The 14140-nt window shown below is 46.2% G+C and overlaps 2 protein-coding genes across 2 annotated transcripts; one reads left to right on the top strand and one right to left on the bottom strand.

Moving 5' to 3' along the window:
- Nucleotides 1-6843: 6843 nt before the first annotated feature.
- Nucleotides 6844-8415, top strand: H6S33_009956 (uncharacterized protein; the record flags this gene model as incomplete). Its single annotated transcript, XM_044841557.1, has 3 exons — nt 6844-7154; nt 7212-8218; nt 8285-8415. 3 exons carry the CDS (start codon nt 6844-6846, stop codon nt 8413-8415), a joined length of 1449 nt encoding a protein of 482 aa, XP_044697099.1.
- Nucleotides 8416-11812: 3397 nt separating this feature from the next.
- Nucleotides 11813-13410, bottom strand: H6S33_009955 (uncharacterized protein; the record flags this gene model as incomplete). Its single annotated transcript, XM_044841546.1, has 2 exons — nt 11813-12698; nt 12779-13410. 2 exons carry the CDS (start codon nt 13408-13410, stop codon nt 11813-11815), a joined length of 1518 nt encoding a protein of 505 aa, XP_044697098.1.
- Between the last annotated feature and the right edge of the window lie 730 nt (nt 13411-14140).

Genomic DNA, 14140 nt, shown 5'->3' with positions numbered 1-14140 from the left:
GGGTTACGGGCACAATGGTCGCATCTTGTTTTCGTCCGGACGAGACGTAGAGGTCGTTTATGTGAGCCTGTGAACCAGCAGGCGAAGGATTGTCGTTTCTTGACACTATAGGTGTGACCGCACAGGCGATGGGTATATATGTAGGTAAGACACATCTCGATCGTGATATTTAGATGAGTGAGAATAGTTCGAAAGAGGATTGTAGTGTCTATACAGATAAATTGATGGGACTGGGACAGCCGAAGGTTCGGGGGAGATGGGGCGTGAGTGAAGCCTGAGGATAGAAGTGATCGACTGGGCCCGGCCGCGGGAGTTCTCAATAAAATAGTTGAATTCTTCTATTGCATCGATCCCAAGTATTCCACGAACTCCTCCCATCAAGTGCACCAGTGGGCATGAGCACTATCTTATAAAGTTCTGCGATTTCGGGGGTCAGGAAAAGTCCGCTCCGATTAGATTTTCGGTCGCGTTGGCGGCAATACCGACTATTTTAGAAGCGAGATTATAGCACTATAGGCACCTCTACTATGATGATGTAGGTATTTACCTACATGTATGTATGTATGTACTTCAGTGTAACAAATCCTTGTGTGGCTGAGTTATGCGTGTGGGGTCGGTCTAAAGTAGAGTGTTTGCATAACTCCGCACCAATCAGTCGCACAAGCACTCTCATGAACATGGTTTCGCATATATTGAAGCACGCTTTAACCGTATTACCATAATCGCGCCTTGTGCCCTGTGTAGATATAGCTTTATCGATAACCATCACCATACCGAGTTGGTAATGTTGTACTGTTTTTAGCCTTAGAAGTAGGCACTCGCCGCAGCAGTACGTTGGGGGGTGAAGAAATACAACGTTTCCCGCGTAGAAAGTTCGGCCATGTCGCGGTTCTATCTGTTGCTAGGTGTAGACATGTGTGTGTATCATACTTGGTTTGACGGCGTAGTACATGGATTCAACATCGATGTCCAAAAATAGCTGTAAATAAGTAGGATGAGTGACCGTTAGTGATTATATAAATCATGAGAAACACTTACCTAGGGTGTTATCTAGATGTAGTATAGAGGTTGCTAGAGATTATCGCCTAACTGCTTAACCCCCCGGTTGAGTAGACTTGAGTAAGACTCATGATGTTTTTATTTCCGGAATTCTAGATTCCAGTTATATATTATCAACTTCTTCAACGCTAGCATATACGCTGTGTGTGTGAGCTGTAGAATATATCTATATTACCAGCAGTTAGTTTTGGGGAGTAGCGTAGGTTCCCTATGAATGAAACCCGGAAAGAGAGAGAAGAAGCCTGTTATTCCATGGCTCGTAGCAGAGGGCCCTGAAGCCCTGGCGGATAACAGGCATTATTAGTTTCTCAACGTCTGGATGTTGTCTAGACGATTTCAGAGCACATCAACGTAGTCCTTGCTACATGGAGCGCAAGCTTAAGTCGTTTCATGGGTTGCAGGTAATGGTTGCAGGCAAGCAGTCTGGAATGAGCTACGAGCGATGGGATGCTAAATCTACTGAATGGGCGTGGGTGTGTTAGTTGGGTACGTTCTCATATATGATGTGTCTTTTATAATTTAGGTTGGAAGAGCTAGGCTGTAAAAGAAACCGTGTCTTCCCCCAGCCCGAGGAAGCCACTCGACTGTTTGGGTGACCTTGTATTCAGAAATACAGAATTATGATAATATTTAGCATATACTAGTTCGAAGTATAAGATTTGGCGAATTTAAATTGGGTCCGGTGTTTCTTTAAAATCCATGATCTGGTGCTGGTAATATAGCCATGCATGTCTAGCCGGGCAATTTACATCACTCCCCAATTAACCTAGGGGCCATGACATACCCTTATCAAAACTACACGTGCACTTGAATTTTGCGTACTAGATGTAGTTTATATATATATGCATGTTCTATGAATTTTACAAGCTTCAAGACCAATTTCAAACATCACTTTTTACAACATTGGCTTATTCCACTATGATGACAAAATAACTAAAAGATTTATTAGTTATAATTTTGTTTTGTTTGATGTGCTCTTTGCTAGATGTAGTTGATATCGTAAAACTTGGAAATTCTGACTGTGGTTACTAGAATTAAGGTTTTAATATTCCCCAAGTTTTATGGTGGAAAAAGTTCATGTGTGTTGTCTCGGCATGCCGAGCCATGAACACAAGATGTCCCGAACTAGTACCAATTCCGCCAAGGATGCTGGACCAAGGTCTGTATCTTCACTTTGAAATCAGAAAATCCTCCGTGCCGAGTGCGGTCTTCACAAGCTAAACCCCGGATCATGCGCCGGATAATTGTCGTCCCTTTTTCGTCATGGGTAGCATCTCGCTAGCCTTGAGTTCCGGATCTGCAGTCGGTCAATATCTAGCATAGCCTTTCCTCTCGCGATCGTCTAATATTAATCTTTATATCCTTTCCCCCTCATTACCAGTTCATCACACAATGCTTCGATATTCCTCATCTATTAACATTCCTATTTTCACTTCGCAAGCACGGTGATGGCCAACTCTAGAAGTCAGGTAGATCATGCCACCTGCTCCAGACATCAAATAAGCTTCCACACCTTTATTCAGAACTTTGAGAATCGTTTAGAAAGCCATATAGCATGATAATTATTCTAAGGTATATTATTGTATAACCGCCTAGACATCCATAGAATGACCACTGCTGATGATTACTTATAGCTACTAACTATCAAGACATATTTTGAAGTAACGTATAGGCTGATAGACCAAACAAGAAGTTAAAATTCTAGCCAGCTTATCATTTTTGTTCTCCACCGACAGGGGCCCTTGCATCTCATGACCTCAGCTGTCTCAAATGTATCTTGTCAAACGATATGAGTGATTCGATAATATTAATATTGCCAAGATAAGGTGATAATTAATGCAACTTCACCCAAATTTCTTGAACCTGCTAACTCGCCCTAGCTTAGCTTTTTGCACTAATCAGCTGCTTCGGGAAAAAAACAAAAAACAATTCCCCCCTGCATAAAACGAGATGCCCTGAAATGAGCTGCGATGCACTTCCCCTCTCGGTATATCGTTGTCGCACAAGAAGTTGGCCGTTCATGGAAGCTCACTCGGCCGGATTATGTGAGACGACGACGAACGAGGAGCAACATCAACTTATCCACACCACTGCAAAAAACACTTCACTGATCAACAATTGATAAGCCCACAATTTTTATGAGGTACTGTAAAACGCGACTCAAGTTACTATCTCCTTAACGACAAACAACCAATAAATTCACTACATTCCAATCCCTTGCAACCAACCAGGTTATTGATCAAAACTGGTGCTTCGTTGAAGGGATTCACGTTTATTTCTTCAGAATTGTCCTTTCTAATAAGCCTGCTGTTAGCCCCCTCGCCCAGAAACGGGTTCTGTCTAGCTGCCCCGTGGAATCATTCCCATTGGTAAACACTTCCAACCTACCTCAAGAATTGGTAGCCCCTCACAAAAACTGACCAAAAACGTGAACCCTCCCCTATAAGCGTCGTCCAATTTTTCTAACCTTTCAACTAATCCGTACGTGCGCACTAATTTCACATTTTTATATCAGATCGAAATTCCCCACAGCTAGCTCGACGAGCAAACGACGACGACATGGTGCATTTCACATACGGAGATCTCGCAAATCCCGGTTTCGTTTCTTGGCATTGCGCTTTTTTCTTTACCCCCGCTCAGTAGTACTGGCACCGCTCCCACCTCCATTTCCGCCTCCAGACGACTTCCCCTTTTCATCGTCGATCGGGATCCCCTCCATCCACTCCATAACTTGGTGGTACTTCTTCTCCTTGTCCCTCATATAGCATGTGGGGCAGGGAGTATCCGCCGTGACTTCATGTGTGTTCTCGATAGTTGGTGGGTGTGGATTCGCTCTACACCTGGCATCTGTAGCGGACCTTGACTGGAACGGGTGTCCACAATGGTAGGTGGTTTTAGTGTAACGGCACATTGATAACCCTTGGACTGCGGCCTGAGATTTCTTTTCTGAGCTCAGGGACTTTAATAAAGAAATGTAGGTCTCGATGGGCAGGCAGATTCAGATAGATGCCTCGGGAGGGAAAATCTCCTTTTGTGGGTGCGTGTGTTGTGTGTGCGAGTAGTATGCGTGGCTAGTATGATGGGTCTCGAGTGATATATTTGACTTTCCCTTCTTTCTTTTTTTTTCGGTTTCTTGACTTGTCCACTTGCTAGGGTTTATACGTATACCGGAAAAGTCTAAATGTGTGCTAATACAGCTTCCAGAGGGACTAGCACGACGAAGGGGTAGGTGGGGGAGTGTTCGACGATAAAAACGAGATTCTTTTTGCCACATAAACAGAGGGTCAGAAGTCACGGATATTTATACTGCCCCGACCAGGATAACCTCAGATTTTCATCGTGTTGAAACTAAACCCTTTTCCAACCTTCTGACAGTTGGCATCATTGTGCTGCCTAGCTAGTTACGTGACCAAACCAAAGGGATTCATCTCATGCGAATACATCGTGAATCAACCAGGAACCTGAACTGACAAACTGACATAAAAAAAAATGGGAAAAAAAATAAAGTAATTGACAGCTTTTCGACGACATGTCACTAAACTAACGGCAGTAGGCATCAGGCAGCTTTCAGTCAGCTCGGTTTCGTTAGGATATATTGAAAGTGCGGAAATTAAACGTACCAGCAGCATCAGCAGCAGTAACAACGAGACGGAGAGGGGTGGGGTTGTGTCGTACCTACAAACCCACGTTTAATCAGATTAAGTTTCACGAAGGAGCCGGAGAAAGTTCGATCGTTATTCTTCAGAAGCCCGATCGCGGTACTGCTGTTAAGCTCCCTAGCCTTTCCCCAACAACACGTCTACCGACACATGGTTTTTCTGGCTGTTGCTTTCACTTTTTTTTTTTTTTTCTTGTCAGGGGGGGAAGGAGGGCATTATTGGAGCATTGGCCCCTTCAAGATAATGCTCATTGGAGCTCTGCAAGACAACCCTTGCAAGGCACAGCTGCAGGCTGGATGGACAGAAACGCCATTACCAAACAACTGCTCAATTACTCACTTGCCCACGTGAAGGCGGGGAGGGGGGAGGCGTAGGGAGCAAGAGGAGGAGGGGCTTCGGGGCTACGGTTGTTATCGTGGCAAGCAAGCAATATTGGAATGAGCTGCGCTTTTCACGAACATGAACAGCGAGCAAGTCATATTTGAACTTGGGCGGGGGCGGGAGAAAAAAAAATACGAAAAAGACTATTACACTACTCTACCGTCCGAGCTGGTAACAAGAGAGGATATACTTACGGAAACCTCACTTCGGAGGTCCCGGTTTCATACCGAGTGGTGTTGATCGGGATATGGTAAATGGTTCACGATTAAACGAGCCAAAAAAACAGCTTCCATCGAGTGGACTTTTTTTTTCTTCTTCCCAATTAATCTAATAGAATAAGGCTGGGGGAGCGGAGGCGGGGGAAGGGCCAGAGTAGCTGAAGAGAGAGAAGAAAAAAATTATATATTTCCTGCTATCACACTACGTATGGGGGTGGACGGCAGCAGCAGCAACATCAACAGCATCAAACGTGATACATCACTAAATTTTCCAGAACAGTAACATCATAATCTCTACCTACATGTACATACTACAAACCGTTCCTGAGATCTCAAAAAGAGTTCACCCGCAGTCCCTCTACGTCACTACCACCCACCAGATGTCATCATAAGTGCAACTCTACACCACCTACCTGGTCATATTTTTATTCTTTTTGTTTCAACTGGACCATGGTAACCCACCACCCTCCCTCCCTTCTTCCCTCCCTCCCCCCCCCCAGCTCATAACCCTATCCCTAGTTGACTAGGGTTCCATCGTCGATCTCCGATCTTGATTGAATCTGGGTCTTGGTTCTATCTTATCGATAAGCGAGGAGGGCTGCTGCCTGCTAACTCTGGTGGTGGTGGTGGTGGTGGGTGCTGGGTGCTGGTACGGTGATGAAGGTTGATTATAGTACATAATGTCGTAGAGATACATGACTGTGATGTATGTAGAGGGAGGGTGGGTTGCTGTAATTTGTTGCGGGGGAATACGGTACTTGTATCTATGGGCTGAGACCGAGTTGCGGAGAGGGGGAAGTAGGGAAAGCTCGTTACCTATCTGACAGGGTGCACATATCGTACATGAGTGCGAGAGCACATGGTTAAAATGCAAGACATGCGGTATGATTGTGGGGTAACTAACTACTTTGTATTCGAGTCTGCAGCTTTCACGGTATCGGACGGATCACATGACATGGATAAGAAGACAGCTGTGGCTTGATAACGGGGAGTGGCCTGAGATAGAGTCTCGGAGCAGATAACGATTATATTCTGGGAAAAAAGAGCTATATAGCTAGATACATAGATCCTCGGGCTCCCGTCCACTCAGCTTCATGTTTGAATACGGGCCCTTTGTTTGTTGAGCTCCTAGGGAAGACAACGCCACAGAACGGTTGTAGTTCAGGCAGACATTAACCCTAACCCAGTGCCACTTGTCCCTCGGCCTTCATCTCGCCATCATCTCGGAATATCAACTATTACGCAGCAGCGTAAAGACTCATGCATCTCTGAACCTCATCCCCCCAACGCAACTGTGTAAACGTTTTATGCGAGGTCAGGAGGTCATCATCAGACCACTCATTAATGATAGACAGGGTAGAAACACTGCCCCCCATAATTGCGACTCCGATCGCTTCTTAGTACTTACTATTATTATGGTAAGCAGGTCTAGCTAGCTAAGAAGGTAGCTAATCATCAAAGCCTATCATTGCCATAATTTCTCCCCGAACAGACACCTACTCCCACTTTAGATAATATCAATCAATATGCTAGCCTCACTGTCAATGGTTCTCATCCTGCTTGTACTCTTCCTCTTGCACAGCCTCTACACTTACCTCCGCTGCCCTCTCCGTCGCATCCCGTCCGCACACCCAACAGCACCTTTCACACGTCTTTGGATCCTTAGCCGAACACTCACGGGCCGGCGCAACCGCTCTATTCACGCTGCGCATGTTAAGCACGGACCAGTCGTACGCCTTGGGCCTACCGAGATCTCAATTAACGACCCACCTCTTGTCAAGTCCGTCTATGCCCGCCTTGACAAGTCGCCGTGGTACTACGTCTTCACAAACTACGGGTATTTCATCCCATGTCGCAATTGTAGATATAGATGGAAGCTCATAGTTAAATGTAGATCCAAGCCGCTGTTCTCGCTCATCCATGGCCGCGAGCACTCACAGAGGAAGAGGTTGATCGCAAATATATACTCCAACAGCACGATCTCCTCTTCCCCGACCCTTCTAGCGAACACGCGCAGAATTCTCGAGGAGCGAATGACTCCACTCCTTGATACCCGAGAGGTTCATGATGTGCACGAGCTGTACAATGCCCTCACCTTGGACCTTATAACGTCGTACCTCTTCACACAACGACACGGGACTGACTTTGTCCGCGATGAAGCTGCACGCAAGAGGTTCCTAGTAGATCTGTATCAGATTCGGCGCCCTTATTTTTCATGGGCGAGTGAGCTCCCGGGGTTGGTGAGGTGGGTGGAAAGGCTTACGGCCGGAAAGATGAAGATTATACCGAGCTGGGTTGATGATGCGAATGATCAGATCGAGGAGTGGTGTCTACAGATGTGCGACGCCGCTGAAGCAGACATGCCGACCGAGAAGGGAGCGGACGACGATTGTGTTTACTACCGGCTCCGCCGCAATAGTGCACTTGGCAGAACCGATGCTGCAAGTGAAATCCTCGACCATATTGGTGCCGGCCACGAGACCACGGCTACAGCGTTGACTTACGCCACGTACAATCTCTCTGTCTCGCCAGAACGACAGGCACGGCTTCATGATGAACTCAAGATGGCAGAGAATCTGTGGCGGTTTAAGGATGTTGATGCGCTGCCATTCCTCAATTCTGTTGTCTTGGAGACATTGCGGCTTAACTCGCCGATTCCGGGGTCACAGCCAAGAGTGACGACGGATGGTGGCTGTATGGTGGGCGAGTATTGTGTTCCAGGCGGTGTGACGGTAGGAGGACAGGCGTATAGTTTGCATAGGGCGTTTTGGGCGGATGCGGAAGTGTGGAGGCCAGAGAGGTGGCTGAACAATGAAGAAGAGGGGAAAGAGGGGGAGAGGTGGTTGTGGATGTTTGGCAGCGGGGGGAGGGGGTGTGTGGGGAAGTGGTTGGCAGTTTATGGTACGTACCCCGAGTACGCCTTTTTGCTATCCTTGATATATGATGGTGAGCTGATATAGGGAGTAGAAATGAAAATGACACTGGCATGTATTTATGCCAATTATGAGACGAGGATAGTGGATGATGAAGGTATCGAGATGGATGATAGGTATGGTTTCGCCCCCTCTCTCCCAAGCACCCTCTTTTCTGCCTGTTAGGGGGCTCATGCAGCTGTGACAGGTATACGACGGGCCCAATATCCAACCAATTGCTAGTAGGATTCCACAAACTGTAGTGATGATGTGTTTGTTATACGATCTTTAATATTCACTTTTGGATGAATGTCTGCCTGACTTACTATGCTCCGTTTGATTGCCCCCTCAACCCGAATATTCAATCAAAATAACCAGCCTTTGACTGTCTCCAACGTGAAGATTACAACACCCCCCGCGATTCGTCTGATCAAACCACATGATGTCGAATTACTGGTGTTGCGTATCGGGTATTCGTGATTTGTTGCCATCCTCAAAGCACAATTGATATGCACCTCTGATCATGATGTTTACCGGGTTTGAGCGTGGTTGCAGAGGTACATGTTTATTATGTATATGGGTCGATGTATATAGGGCGTAGGCGTTTATCGTGGATCGCTGACGGGTGAAGTGGGGGTTGTGTTACTCCAGTAAGGTTGTGATCATGCGAGCTGAAGCAGACAATTGAAGAGGGGATGAAAAGGGGTTCAGTCGGAAGGTTTTGAAGAGGTGCTGACTGACTGAGTGATACTTGGCTGGCTGCGTGAAAAGTAGCACCTCCACTTTTCCCCTCGCTGAGATCGAGAAAGAAACCAGCCCAAATCAGTAAAAGGGTCCGACGGCACGCATTGATGAAAACCATCTGCTTCCGCTTTCTCAACACGAATATACAAGCACCGTACCTGCACTGAGAGGAAGGGCAAGGGAGGGGACATCGACAAGCTGTAAATACGGTTGTTGGCGAAGAAGACTGTGATGAATAACGAACGAACCTCACTAGCTAGATCAAGTAAAGACCGTTGCTCACTCTCAATGCATGGCTAGTCATTGCCCATCACAGCCAATCACTCTGTTTCTTCTTATCGTTCAAGGGCGTTGGGATTGGATGCTGTCGAGATGTTTAGAAGCTAGTAGAGATCGTGATGATAGATGTCATTAGAAGAGAACGTTTGGGTTCTAAATCTGTTTTTAAGATTTTTGTTTAGCTGGCCAGATCATTGTTTGACCACAGTTGTGACATACGTAACCAATGCTACGTGTGCGGTGTGACATGAGTATGTACAGATTCTGGTAGAATTAATGCGAAAGTGGGTTTTCCGTGACCCGATAGTCCCATTGGCCCTCAAAGGAATTTTTGCAGTGAGCACGGGCCAAGAAACCCACCCTTTTAGTTCTGACTTTCGCAATAATTCTACCGGATACTGTATGTACGGCTATCATTTCCCAGCCTTTGCCGTAACCTTATTCCCCAGCCAGTCAGGGCCCAGCTGATTAGATATTCGGGTACTAAATATATCGATTCGTCAAGCTTTCTAGATAGCTAACCTGCTCCTGTAATTCCTCCTGGTAGAGCACTGTTCAACCTATCATACATGTAGTTGCCAGGTAGCTGTACCCGACTACATAGTAGATGCAGCTCTTCAAAGAGTCTACAGTACGTGTAGTGTATGTATCTCAAGAATCTACCATGGTGTCTCCAGAGGACATACATACATGTACGTACATGTAGTACTGAACATGCAATCCTAAATACAATCGTTCTCAATTTCCAACATGAATCAAAATCAAGTCGCTTTGGTATAAAGGAACCTTCCCTCGAATTTCTGACATGAATTCCATCTCTAAAAGGCAGTAATTCAAACAGAAACAGATAAACAGATAAACAGATAAACAGATAAACAGATAAACAGATAAACAGATAAACAGATAAACAGATAAACAGATAAACAGATAAACAGATAAACAGATAAACAGACAGACAGACAAACAGACAGACAGACAAACAGACAAACAACTCTACGGATAAATCAATTTATCAAAACGCGTTGAGTAGCAATAACTACAGCTGTGGCCACACAAAGCACGAGCACATAAAGGTTAACCATTACTGCGACAGCACACCCTTCCCTATTAGGCACGGGAGGTCATCGCGTACCATTGAGGTCTACGAGCGTTGTCGAAAATGTTCTCATGAGGAGGTGAAGCACGTCAAGGAGGAGGAAGAGAGAACGCTAAGAAAGGGTATCCAGATGATGGAGGCCAAGCGAGGTGAGTACTAGAGTACTAGCCAGGTAACAAGAAAGCGCTCCAGGGCGGGTGGGATGTGCTGATCACCATAGCGCCCGCTCTGCTAGTAACAGCGGTGCTCTCTACAGCTACATGTAGTAGCACTCGCACCACACTGCACAGGTTTGCCCGCTCAATCATCTTCCGACTACTAGCGAGCTGTGCTCTCTACAAAGCACAATCAAAATTACAATTCAAGTTTGCACAGATACCCTCAATTAATTAACGTCCCAGCCTACGCTAGCATCAAGTCTCAACTTTCAAGTGCTTATAGAACACGGCCTGAAATCTTCAGCTCCCATTTATAACCAACCTCAAGAACAACACTATTAGAAGCACTTATTGCTGCTGACTTTATAGACACGTCCCTAAACAAAACAAAACCACTTATCGCAAAGAACCTTGCGCAAGAAAGACTCCCAAAGAAATATATCTTAAGAAACATCTCAACTAAAAAATTCTACAGCAATCCTCATCGAACCCTGACAATGATTCCGAACCTTCTTACCCAGCTCACCCGAAACTGCGACCCATTCCACCCCTTGTTGGTATTACTTTCCTTCACCATCATCACTCTATTCCTCTTCGCGAGCCTTGAAATAGTTTACCTCATTTTTCTCAAATGCTACCGGCACTACTCCTTCAAGCTCTCTAGCTTCTCTAGCTCCTCGGGCTCCTCGGACTGTTACCATACGATTATATGTCACGGAGATCAAGCCAGAAAGGAATATGAAGGGTACAATGTACGTCAGTGGCTGATGAATGTTGACAATACACCTCCACAAAGTGATGCATCGCTGGAGTTTGGTGGCTGTGATAGAGGCTGTTTGGAGTTGACTGGTTTATGTGTTTTGTGCCGTCGTTGGTTGGATCGTCAGATCTAGATTGTAGGAGCTGAAGATCGTGCTGACATGACGTGCCTGCCACCCCATTTGATATCGATCATTGCTTTTTGGATCGGCCGTGGATCACCGCACTCAGATGCCGGTTTCAGAAAAGCTTAAGAGAGACAAAAGATTATGAATTAAAACCCCCGACCGGCCATTCCAGCGACGGTAGAGTGACTAGCTAGTAATAGTAGTAATAGCAATAAAATAAGATAGAATAACAAAAGCTTTTCTTTATCCAGAGGACATAACCAACCAAAGAAGAATAAGATAGAAATATGCGCATACGCCCCAGCCCCAATCGAAACTCCCATACTCACTTCATGAACCACCATGGTATATAGCTCTCCACCTGCCACCTATCCAAGAAAAATCATGTCGCTCATATAACCATCAAATAAGATATCGAGTCAGTATTGCGAGACATCGCGCCATTCCAGCAATATCCTGACAATGTTCTCAAATTTCAATGTTGCCGCATCACCCAACACCGTAACCCCCCGAACATCACAAAGCCCCGTATCGGCACCTCTTTCTAGAAACAACCTCACTGTTCCCTCGTGACCACCCTTTACGGCCAGTGCCAGAGGTGTCCTCCTCTTCTTTGATTCCACAGCGTCAATATCTGCGTCATAATCCAGCAGCAGTCTCGCGATTTCGGTATGACCTCCCATTGCTGCGACATGGAGCGCCGTACGTTTATCATTAGACCGGGCAAAAACGCTCGCTCCCCTCTCTAGAAGTAAGGTGACCATAGCCTTGTTCCCCGTCTGTGATGCGTAATGAAGTGCCGTCATTCCGTAACTGTCTACAGCGGTGATGTCGGCGTCTCGGTCAAGGAGGAAGGTTACCCATTGTTCGTCATGGAACGGAGCTGCTTTCATAGCTGTAAGGTGAAGTACTGTTTGATATGTTGCTTCTTGAGATTTTTGTCCCACTCTGCGCGGGGGTATTGTGGGGGTGTTTATGTCAATATGGTTTTCCAGCAACATACTCATAATCTCAATATCACCTTGCCTGGCTGCCCAATGAAGTGTGGTATTTCCGGGTGAGTCTACAGCTGTTATATTGGCACCGGCATCAATGAGTGCCTTGACTATTGCGGCGTGCTTGGCACCTGCTGCGAAGTGGAGGGCGGTCTCCTCGTTATACGTTTGGGCGTTAACGTCAACGCCCTTTTCAAGAAGTGTCTTCACCAGAGATTCACGTGGATTATGTCCACGGATAGCCTGGTGAAGTGGTGTATGGCCCACCCGCGTCCTAGCATGAATATCGGCGCCATATTCCAGCAATATTCTGCAATTGCGGTAAGCATGACCGGTCACAAGATGTGTGGGTGTATTAATTGTGAATTCAGATGATAGATATATACGTACGCTGCTATCGATTCATATCCATGAAACGCCGCCGTATGAAGCGGTGTTTCCCCAACCAAAGTCTCAGTATTCACCTCTGACCCAAACTCCAACAACAGTTTTACTGTCTGCTCGTTCCCACTCACAGCCGCCGCATTGAGTGGTGTCGACCCCCACCCACTCCGAGCAGCGATATCAGCTCCCCTATTTAAGAGAATCCTGACAATTCCATCATTAGAAACCGCCTTGTGGAGCGGCGTAGATCCATTGATTGTCTGAGCAGCGATATCAGCCCCCCGCTCAAGAAGCAGCTCTACAAGCTCCGAATGCCCATTCCCTGCGGCCCAGTGAAGTGTTGTGCGGCCACGGATATCAATTTTCTCATTGATATCGACGGCCAATTTCTTCAATACGAGCCTTACGAGTGCTTCGTTTTTGCGCTCTACTGCGGAGCAGAGTCCAGTTTTGCCATCCTGTTTTGCTATTTGGCTGAGGAGATTGTCCCGGAGATTTTCGAGCTGAAGGGACAGTATTTCTGCTAGACGACGGTTCGTTTTGAAAAGAGAATTCAGGTCGTTGGCGTTTAGGTGTTGGCTTATTATGAGAATGAGTTCGTTAGGAAGTTGTAGAAGTGAGAATTTGAGGAGTGACATTGCAATTGTAGCAACAGTAATAGTAGTGGTAGCAGTGGTAATATGGCACCACACGGTACGGCTAGTACGTATTATAATCTCTTTATTTTTGTTTTACTCCCGCTTCTCTCCTTTTTTTTCTCAATTTCTTTTTTCTCAAGATGTAGATATGAAGATAAATTGCCTTTCCGTGAAGAGTTCCGATTATGCTGGGCATGATCGACTGAAAGGAGGTGGGGGGGGGGGGGGGGGAGGAGGGCATTCATTCAGATATCCAAAAAAAAAAATTCATCTCTGGCCCGGCCGATCTGTCCTGCCAGAAAAACGGTCTCTGGATCGAGAACCGATGCGTGTTCTGAGACAAGCCAGCCAATGATCACGATATCGGATCTAGACAGATCTTCTAGATTTCACTATGTCAAACACCCTTTCCCGCTGGCTCCAATAGAAAGGGTTACTAGTCCGTGCTCTCGATGTCCCAGAAGAAATATGAGAATCTACGGCGCTGGTTTTGTTAGCAGTACGATTAGCGGTCGAAGTAGCAGTCATGAACAATCATTGCAAATTGCAATCGCGCCTGCAGAGTACATGGTATGCATATACATCTGTGGGCTAGGTAGGATGAGAAACCCAGAGCGTCGGGCTAAACCCTAGAGCCTCCTTTCTGTAGACCGGGGTGAGAATGTATGTATTGTCCCGGGGGTCATACCATCTGCTGCTCTTCTTCCTGCCTAGCCCTTGTCCTGGCTGT

This window comes from Morchella sextelata, assembly GCF_020137385.1.
Source record: "Morchella sextelata strain SCLS chromosome Unknown scls_4, whole genome shotgun sequence".
NCBI lineage: Eukaryota > Fungi > Ascomycota > Pezizomycetes > Pezizales > Morchellaceae > Morchella > Morchella sextelata.
The sequence above is the reverse complement of the archived record's forward strand: the minus strand, read 5'-3'. Positions and strand labels throughout refer to the sequence as shown.